Source organism: Nanorana parkeri, unplaced genomic scaffold (assembly GCF_000935625.1).
Source record: "Nanorana parkeri isolate BGI_ZX_2015 unplaced genomic scaffold, ASM93562v1 scaffold280, whole genome shotgun sequence".
Taxonomy (NCBI): Eukaryota; Metazoa; Chordata; class Amphibia; order Anura; family Dicroglossidae; genus Nanorana; species Nanorana parkeri.
Window position 1 is genome coordinate 1,235,257 of NW_017306548.1, and position 10,723 is coordinate 1,245,979.

Genomic DNA, 10,723 nt, shown 5'->3' on the forward strand with positions numbered 1-10,723 from the left:
GGTCACAGACGACTTGACTATGCTGTTTGTATTTGGATCACATGACTGGCCAAACAGCATTTCATATCCTTTTGATAAACCAGTTCACGTGTATTTATTTAGCGGTTTGCCTAAATGAAATACTGGAAAGTAATAACAGTTGTTTCCTTAGAGTTGGATCCACGTCATAAAATGGATTTGTTATAAAGAAGAACTCTTCATCTCGTTGTCCTTCCCATGTCATTGCCACCATCTCCAGCCTGGAAAGGTCCACATAAAGCCTTTTAGACCACAGGTGTCACGTTTGGAATTATGCGCCGCAGTCGGGGTGACGCATGACAATAAAACATCAAAAAATATATATATATTTGTAGGGAAAATTGTTCGGTCTTAAAACCCCCAAAACTTATGTTCCAAATTTCTTCTGTTTCATGGGAGGCGGCAGCTGCGCCTCAATGTCACCGAGCGTTCTTTCCACCACAACCAACTCGCCCTTATCCAACAAGTCCATGAACATCAGCGGCTGCAAGGGGTCCGAGAATTCACCAGGAGGGGGACAGAGCATCAGAGAGAAGGAAACAAAATGGAATAATATGAGGTTATTTTCACTATTGGATAGCGAGAATGTGCAGTGATCACTTTTATTAAACATCATTTAGAATACTGAGGCCAGTGCCGAGGACATCACTTACAAAAACATATTGATTAGAGCAAATCTAGAGACGGGCAACAAAAAAATAGTGACGGTTGGACAGATAAAAAAATATTAGCAGAGGCTTAAATGTACAGCTCCGAGGAAAACAGGGGCCATGATTGAAACCTTTAAAAAGGAGAACTATGGGGTCAGGGCTTTTCCCCATAGTTCTCCTAAGGGTAACGGGAGGACAAAAAATAGCGTCTTCCCGTCACCCAAAGCTCCGTATACCACAAGCTACAGCTTGTGGTATACTGAGACGCCGCAGCCTAGACGGATCCCGACTTTACTTTCGAGAGCCACCCAGCTGTGCGATTGACAGCTGGCTCTGCCTATCAAGTCAGCACTGGAGGATCGGACAGGGGGGGGGGAGAATCCCTGCAGGGAGCCGTGAGTGACAGCCAAGGCTCTCTGCAGGGATAGATCGAGAAGTGAGCAAGCGACGGTATGTGTTCTCATTGTCACTGGTCGGCTAGAACTATGAGGCTGAGTGATTTTCACTCGCCTCATAGTTCTCCTTTAAATATAGTAAAGTACCACTGAAGCCAGGAGGACCTTTTGAACATGAAGTAGAGCTCAAGAAAGCGGGGACATGACCCCAAACTAGAAGTAGGAAAATAAATCAAAGCTGTCCTTACGAAGTGTAATTTTACCAAAAGTGTAGTGGATGTGTGGGATCAGACTTCCAGCAGAAGTAGGAAGTCAAACAACAGTAACTGCAATTCTATGTGCTTGGGATAAACATAGACCTATATTCCAACAAAAAGATTTAAAAAAAGCAGACTCAATGGATCACTTGGTCTTTTTTTGCCGCTGCTCTATATACAAACATTGCATACCCCAACATCCATGGAAAACGGATGTTTTAGTTTTTGATACATGCTGGAGATATGCATGTCAAGTCAAAACCTTTATTTTGTTAAGTGTTTGATACAGTGGGGACGAAAAAGGACACTTGTTTTTTTTTTGCACATCTGTTCTTGTACCTCCTTTGGGTGCCCTCTTCATATGGGGCTTTAAGCTGTGGCTTGGGATTTCTGTGGCAAGAACCCCAGTTGTGCCTATACGAACAGGGCCGGCCTTAGGGGTGTGCGAGCAGTGCGGCCGCACAGGGCGCCATGGCAACAAGGGCGCTGTGCGGCCTACACAGCTCGTCCTGGGGAAATGTGGCCACTGTTTCCCTTCAAGTTAATGACAGGCTGGCAGCGGCCACATTGCTCAACAGCGGACACATCTAATCATAAAATGGTACAATTACATGTAGTTCAGGATAGAAGATTGTCCCTGGGTGCAGTCCATACTAGAAGTCACCAGCACTCGATGATATGTGCAAGAAGTAAAGCATTTTTTATTAAATCGTCACATGCGTCAAACAGCCAAGTTTCGGGGCCACGCAGGGTACCTTCTTCTGGGCGACATAGTGACAATTGAGGCAATGAAGACACAATGCATCCAGGGACAATCATCTATCCGGAATCACGTGTAATTGCACCATTTATGATGACATGCGGACAGCCACTGACAGATGCGGCCACTGTCACCCGGTCATTAACTTGAACGGGTACAGTGGCGGCATTTGAACGGATTCGCATGATATTCCTGCTGCAAGATGTCTTGGTTCTTGTGGTAGAAACCCGCAGTCGCAGTGTGAATTTAGCCTTACTTCGTTTATACCGACTCATTTACAGCTTCCATTTGCCTGATGATAACAGAACACTAATTTCAGTGTCCAAAGATTACTAGTACTGGTGTAGAGAATGTCACACCGCCGATTGAAGCCGTATGGCACATGTGGCCAACTCTTCACCCAAAAGCGGTGCATTCATCTCCTCTTCCACGACAACTCATAATGCCACTGAGCAGACACAACAAGTGCTTTAAAGAAGAGGTGCCCTGTCAGATTTTTACTGCTATCCGAGGCTTAGTTAAAGTGACACTAAACTCAGGAGTTAAATCTTAAAAATACATTCAAGTACCCTAACTATTAACAAAAATGTATCTTATCTGAGTATCACTCAGCTGTAGATCCTCCAATCATTTCTGAATTGGTGCCGACACTAGTGAGAGACCGTGGGGAACGACCGTGGGGAACAAAAGTAGCCACCCTCCAGAAGGAAGGACAGCGTCAGCACCAATTTAGAGATGATTGGACTGTACAAATAAGATATATCTTTGATAATGGTTAAGGTACCTGAATGTATTTCTAAGATTTAACTACTGAGTTTAGTGTCACTTTAAAGAGATTTCTAATCCTTCTCCGCTCTATCCAAAACTAAAAGAAAAAGAATTTGACTGAACATAAACTTTATAATCAGCTGTCAGTCTAGTATCCCAGAGCACTCCAGTGATGAGATCTCTCACTGTTAGGATCTGTCAGACATTTACCTTATTTTATTATTTAAAGAATGTAAAACCTTATTTTTTATTTAACTCTTAGTTGAATCAGTCCTAATTTACTATATTTTCCCCTTAACTATTATTTTACTGCCGATATTTTTTTCTTTTTCCCAACCACTGATATTTAAACATTTTTTCAGCTTATATTTGTTTTGTTCATTAAATTTTCTTGCATTAAAAAAGAAGTGCAAAATTAAAAAGGAAAAAAAAAACTAAAAAACTAAAAAAAAACCCGAACTGAAGTTAAAATTGTTTTACAACAAAACATATTTTTAAAAAAACACTTTTTTTCAATGATTTGCTTTAGATAAAAAGTTTACATTTTATTCTATAATTTGTCCCATTTAGCATGACACTACAATGATGATCCTGGTACAAAGCATTGCAAAGTAATAACCTCCAAAACATGGCCTTTTTTATCCTAAAAAACAATATGTGTATTACTTTGTTGTTATCTTAAGTAATAAATCAATAATCCCATAGCAGTAATGTAAAAATTGCTCTGCTCCATAGGGGGGTGTAATGCAGGGACACTAAATATAATATTATATATTATTATAATATATATTATATAATATATAATCCAGCAACTTCTGTAATATATGCAAAAATAAAACAAGAAAAAAAAATAGCATTGTGGACACAAAGGGGTCTATTTTATGAACAATTTGCAGAGCCATTCTTCCTACTAATTTCTCTGAACGTTCGTTCTGTACAAATAAGAGGCAAAAATGAATGGTATCATCATATTTTCTTTCCAGGTTGAAAGTAATATTCAGAATACACTGAGTGGCCAGATTATTATGACCACCCCATCAGTACTTCATTGGGCCACCTTTTGCCTTCAATACTGCGGCGATTCTTCTTGGCATTGACTCCACAAGATGGTGAAAGGTGATGCGAGGAATCTGACACTGCACTGTTGCACTTCTGTTGTCTTGTACCAGTCTTGCCACTCTCTGTTCTGCCCTAACATTGACTAGTCGCTGACGGCCACAATTCGCATGTTCAGACCCAGATTTTCGGCTGACAGTCCAGTCTTTAAACACTTTAACAACAGCTGCTCTTGAACATTTAACGAATTCTGCTGTTTTGCTGATACTCGCTCCATGGCTCCGAGCGCCAACAATCATCCCACGCTCAAAGGCTGTTAAATCGCGTTGTTTACCCATATCTTCAGAAACAAATCACTTCTACTGTTGTGGTAAACAACCTGCTTCCCTGTTTATAATGGTCTGGCCCTCTAGCAACTTCAGCGCAAAATTATAGCTAATTTGCCTACAAACGTCAGGTGGTCATGATAATCTGGCCACTCAGTGTATAATGTATTACAGCCAATAGATGGAGCTGAGGAACATAGGAAATAAGTGTTTATGTTCTTCGGGCTCCATCTAGTGGTCATAATATGGTATTTTCCAAAAATTACATTCAACCTGAAAAGAAAATATAAAAATAGTTTTTGCTTCTACTGACACAGAAAGAACCGTCACAGAGATTTGTTGGGCAAATTGCTCTGCAAATTGTTTCTAAAAAAAAAAAAAAAAGACCCCAAAGTGTGCAAAGTGCCTAAATAGATAAGATCCTACCTGATATTTTCTTGTTATTTTAAAAGCATGTGCCTGGCTTATCCGCACATCGGCTGAGAGTTGTCTCAGTGTCCTCTGGTTGACTAGGACGGTCTCGTCATCTGGAAGTGGCTGTGGAAAGAACAAAACACGTGTAATGTGGTACTGCTATAGGCGTTGCCAGCACTTGTGCAAGGCAACCGGCAGATCATTATTCGCCATTATGGGCAGATGCCAAAACAGAGGCTGACAGTCCTACTGCAAATTGAGCAGCTGAAAAACAGTGCTGACATCCCTCCACGGGAAATGAGGACGCTTTACTAGCAGGATCAAGAGGTAAAAACTTGGGAAAGTGTAGAACACCAACATTTAAAAACGGCAAAAAAACAGGGTATTGCTTTATTGTGAATGGGAGCACAACATCCTCTACTATGCAGTAGCCTAGAGTAGCCAATGCTTAAAACCCATGTCAGGTTTCCTTTGCCATCTGCTGCATTGGGGAGATTTCCCTTGACCTGTCCCAAGGACACAACAGGAAATGAGAGAAAACTAGAGGTGCACCGAAATGAACATTTTAAAACCGGAACGAAACCAAAATGAAAAAAAAAAAAAAGTCAGGCCGAAACCGATACCGAAAATGTTTTTTTTTTTAACGCTTTAAAAATATTTAATTTATCTATTTTTTATAAACGTAATTTTTTTAAATATTTTTATTTTTTACTTTACACCCCTAATATTTCCCCAGAGCCCCTAAAAGTAAACAGACCCCTGATATTTCCCTTTTAAAAAAGAAAAAGAGATTGAGGACACAGAGTCCTCAATCTCTTTTTCTGTGTCCCCTGTTATCAATGAACAGGAATCCTCTATGAGTGTTCCTGTTCATTCATAACATGAGGACAGAGTATGATTACTATAACCACAATCATGAATGAACAGGAGGTGATGTAGATCTCTCCCATTCATTCATAATTGAGGATATAGTAACCATACTATGTCCTCAATTATTTACAAACACTCAGCTATCACTGATCACCGACTGCTTGTACCCGCTCTCCTTCCTGACACGCTGTCACAGGAGGCTGGGCGAGCGGTGTGGGGAGGAGAGCTCAGCCTCCTGTGACAGCGCTGGCTGTCTCCGCCCACACTGCTCTCCTCTGACCCATGACAGGAGGCTGATCGGTGTGGGAGGAGAGACGCCGGCCGCTCTCAGCGTTTCTCAGAGCAGAGCCCAGCGGGGAGGGAAAAAAGCACGGATGCACCGCTGTATCGGCAGTAAAATGGCACTTTCGGCATTTAGCCAAAAGTGCCATTTTCAGCCAATATATCTGTGCACCCCTAGAGAAAACCTCTCTAAAGCAAGAAAAATCCCCTTATAGATGGTGGTCACTGAACACAAGTGTTCCCACCGTAACAGTTTCCCCTCGCTTCCTGTTCTTGGATTTTCTCTTCCCCTCAGTCCTTTCGACAGTTGTCACCAGGACAAAGAGAGCATGAATCTCTCCAGTGGGGGACATTTACAGCTTTCATTACAAGTACTGATGTAGAGAGTGTCACACCGCCGATTGAAGCAGTATGGCACATGTGGCCAACTCTTCACCCAAAAGCGGTGCATTCATCTCCTCTTCCACGACAACTCACAATGCCACTGAGCAGACACAACAAGTGCTTTAAAGAAGAGGTTTTGGGAGCAGGAATCTCAGCATAGAAATTATTAGCACAACTACTACTAGGGGTGACTTCTGATCAACCGAAAAAACACATTTATTGGGGAGGAGGACAAGTTCTCTTTAAAGGCACAATCTGGTTAAACATAAAAGCTGGAACTGGTTCAGGGCACAGGGCCTGGTGTTCATCCTTTGCATTGGTCTACCCCACCAGCTAAACCCCTTTCATTGCTGATTTCCTTATTTTCTAGAGAACCCCGAGCATGGGGAAATAGAAGCCAGAGTGTTCTCTGGTGCTGGCTCCGCCCTCAGCAGCTACATTCACACTCACACTCAATTGTACAAATCTAACCAGACCAAAAAAAACAAACATTTAGTGCAGTCATATATCATGAATGATCGGGAGGTGATGTAGATCTCTCCCATTCATTCATAATTGAGGATATAGTAACCATACTATGTCCTGAATTATTTACAAAAACTCAGCAATCACTGATCCCTGACTGCTTGTACCCGCTCTCCTCTCTGACACGCTGTCACAGGAGGCTGGGCAAGCGGTGTGGGGAGGAGAGCTCAGCCTGCTGTGACAGCGTGTCATATATTCATATATGTCATATATTCTTTATTTTTATCCGAGGCTTAGTCAAAGTGACACTAAACTCAGGAATTAAATCTTAAAAATACATTCAAGTACCTTTACTTTAGAACAAAAATGTATCTTATTTGTGTATCACTCGGCTGTAGATCCTTCAACCATCTCTGAATTGGTGCTGACACTGTCCTTTCTGCTGGAGGGTGGCTACTCTGTGTGTGATGTAAAGTAGTCACCGCTCCAACCTCACTCCTGTGATGGACTACAATCTCATGTTTAGTTTACTCTTTTTGATTGAGATTGTAGTCCATCACGGCAGCGAACTTGGAGCAGGGACTACTTTACAACACACAGGGACCATGGGGAACAAAAGTAGCCCCCCTCCAGAAGGAAGGACAATGTCAGCACCAATTCAGAGATAATTTGAGGATCTACAGCTGAGTGATACACAAATAAGATACAGCTTTGATAATAGTTAAGGTGCTTGAAGACATCTTTAAGATTTAACTACTGAGTTTAGTGTCACTTTAAAGAGATTTCTAACCCTTCTCCGCTCTATCCAAAACTAAAAGAAAAGGCTTTAACTGAACGTAAACTTTATAACCACCTGACAGTCTAGTATCCCAGAGCACTCCAGGGATGATATCTCTCACTGTTAGGATCGGTCAGACCTTTACCCTATTTTATTATTTAAAGCATGTAAAACCTTACTTTTATTTAACTCTTAGTTGAATCGGTCCTAATTTAGTGGGGACAAACAGCAATATAAACTTGACAGAGGTTCTACCCTCTCAGATACACTATCTACAAAGAGGGTATTGGATACACCTTTTGTTGAAGTGAAGAACGGTTTAATATCCGGTCCCTTCCATAACTAATAGGTTCAAGCGGAGTGGATGATTGAGATACTAGATTGCAGATGTAAAACATTATACTTATAGGAATAGCGGGGCAGGGGAAAAAAGGAACTGAACTCCTAAAGCTTTACCCCAAAAAGGCACTCAGAGGGCAAATAACTAGTCACCAGTATTGCTTGTGGTCTCCCTGCAGCTGATCTTTCTTCATTACTGACTATGCCTTGTTCTGGGTCTCTGTATGGAGGCGGCCATCTTGGTAGAGGCAGGACTTTGCTTCCTCATGTCAGTGCCTCCAGCAAGGAGAACAGAGAGCAGCACTGTAGTGACATGTATAGGAGTGCCTTGGCACACTTGCATACCACAACTGCCCTGCTATTTTTCATGAGGAATTCAAGGGTACATATGTTCAGGGTACTGCCTTGGTACAATTAACAGGTCCAGATGTTCTCCTATAACATATTAAATCTTTCAGGTTCACTTTAAAGGCCGGCAGGACAAGTGGAGAGATTCACCCGAGGCAAGCAATAACTTTCATTTTCTAGCCATAGTCAGATTAGGCAGAGTCATGCTTTGAAAGACCTGAAATCTACTTACTAGAGACTTGTCAATGACGCAGAACATATAATTGTCATGCATAAGGATGTGTTTTGATCTCGAGGGGTTAAAGGTGATCCCAATGATAGGTGTGTCTCGTTCCAGCCACTCACGATGAAGGCCATGTTTGAGGACCTCATTGCCCCAGTCTGTGTACTGATTTTGAGCAATGTTAAACTCCAGCACCTATAAAGCAAGAAAAGTGTGTAAAAAGTAGACACACAACATGCGGGCTTTTTCAACAAACTGATACAAAGAGCAATGGTAATAGGCAAGGCGTAGCAACCAAATGTAGCCCCAGGTTCAGGTTTGCTGCTGTCTGATCAGCAGTAAAGCTGAATTTAGTGTTCAAATAATTATTACATTTTCAGACATATAGCGATAAAACTTTATTTTTAACATATATGCCAAATTATTGTCCAGGTTTTCTTATAGGGCAATAAAGCAACCCTGTACTAGCCCCTTAGGGCAAAATAACAGGTCCACTTAAGACCAGTGATGTTAAAGAGCTAATCATCCAGTTTATGAACAATACTCAAAAACTGTAAAACAAAAAACAAATAACGCAAAGAATGTGTTCCCTTTCAGGAAAGAACCTACCTGCTGGTCTGCATAAGCGATCACCAGGTTATTGGTGGACGGGTGGATACTTATTGCAGTCGGGGGAGAGTTATACTGGGGAACAGAGCACATATACTGCAGAACAAAGAAGGCATTCATTAGGAATGATTTCACTTCTAATGCTTATGTAACATCACAACACAAATCTGGACTGTTGTCCCCACCTACCTTTAAGTCTTTCACATTATAGATGTCAATTTGAGAATTAGTAGATGCTACCGCAAGTAGAGACCCATCTGCGCTGGCGGTCAGAAGGTGAACAGGATGTGAAGCTGTGGACACAGCGAACGTCTTGTTAATGTATTGTCATCAAATCCTTAAGCCACAATACCATGTTACAGCTTTCCAGTACACTTATTACAAGCTTAATATCTGGTCCTCCATCAGGAATATATCAATATCTAGTGCTCCTGTCTGCAGAACCATCTCAATATCTAGTTCACCTATGAACTATACCTGTAAAACCAACTCAATATATATACCTCCGGTCTGTAGATTCATCTCAATATCTTGACCTCATACCTGTAGAACCATCTCAATATCTAGTCCCATTGTCTGTAGATATGTCTCAATATCTAGTCCCATTGTCTGTAGATATGTCTCACTATCTAGTCCTCCATTAGAACCATCTCACTATCTAGTCCTCCATTAGAACCATCTCACTATCTAGTCCTCCATTGGAACCATCTCACTATCTAGTCCTCCATTGGAACCATCTCACTATCTAGTCCTCCATTGGAACCATCTCAATACCTAGTATTCCTGTAGATTCATTTTAATATCTATTCTTCTTTTCCATAGAACCATCCCAATATCCAGTCCTTCTGTCTGATTCTTATCAATATCTAGTCCACCTATCTGATAATTCTTCTCAACATCTAGTCTCCTGGTCTCTAGAAGCATCTTAATATGTTGTCCTCCTGCCTATAAAGTAATCTCTATTCCATAGAACCATCTTAAATCCAATCCTTCTGTCAGTAGATTCTTCTCAATATCTACTTCTCCTGGCTGTAGAACCATTAAATGTATAGCCTCTCCTGTCTGTAGATTAATTTTAACATCTAGTCCTCCTGTCCATATATTCATCCCAATATCATGTCTTCCATCCAGTAGAACCATTTAAATATCTAGACCTCCTGTCTATAGAACCATCCTAATATCTAGTCCTCCTATCTGTCGAATCATTATAGTTCACAGTCCTCATGTCTCCATAAAGCCAAATGAACAGCAGGTCCTTCTGTCGGTAGAACCACAACAGTTAGTTATAATGTCTTATCTAAACAGCTTGTCCTTTTAGTACCAACTGAATAACTAGTACACATCCCAAAACTCAGCAGCTAGTCCTATCTTCATCCACCTATAATTATTAAACTCTCAGTAGCAACAAATCTAGAAGTCCTCTTTGTGCAAACCTATGAGCCACGCCACTAACCTTATCAAGAAGTTATTTATATAATCCTTAGGGCCAGTTATACATCTATGTGCAGCCTTAGGATGGACAACCATTTAAATGTATAAAATCTCCTCTCACAATTTCTTCAGTATTTATCAGCTACAGTACCTGATGGTGGCTCTAGGGTGTGACTGTGCTGGCAGGTGCCTTTGGAAAGGCCCATAATATGAACGCATCCCCCTTCTGTTCCAACATACAGACGTTTGGAGTCAGGTGAAAACTTAAGGTGCAGCGCTGAGGTTGGTGGTTGGGCGAATTTAGGAACCTGCATAGTGGGATATAAAGTATTTTAAAATGGCATGGCAGA

The 10,723-nt window shown here is 41.3% G+C and overlaps 1 protein-coding gene across 1 annotated transcript in view; it reads right to left on the reverse strand.

Moving 5' to 3' along the window:
- Window positions 1–320: 320 nt before the first annotated feature.
- The window catches only part of UTP4 (UTP4, small subunit processome component), a 31,620-nt gene continuing 21,217 nt past the window's right edge, over window positions 321–10,723 (reverse strand). The window contains exons 12-18 of the mRNA XM_018557327.1: window positions 10,525–10,681; window positions 9,325–9,327; window positions 9,132–9,235; window positions 8,943–9,038; window positions 8,343–8,528; window positions 4,657–4,767; window positions 321–502 (exon numbers count right to left, since the gene is read on the reverse strand). Coding sequence (XP_018412829.1) covers window positions 386–502; window positions 4,657–4,767; window positions 8,343–8,528; window positions 8,943–9,038; window positions 9,132–9,235; window positions 9,325–9,327; window positions 10,525–10,681 — 774 coding nt within the window. The 3' untranslated portion in view covers window positions 321–385. The remainder of the gene's footprint in view (window positions 503–4,656; window positions 4,768–8,342; window positions 8,529–8,942; window positions 9,039–9,131; window positions 9,236–9,324; window positions 9,328–10,524; window positions 10,682–10,723) is intronic.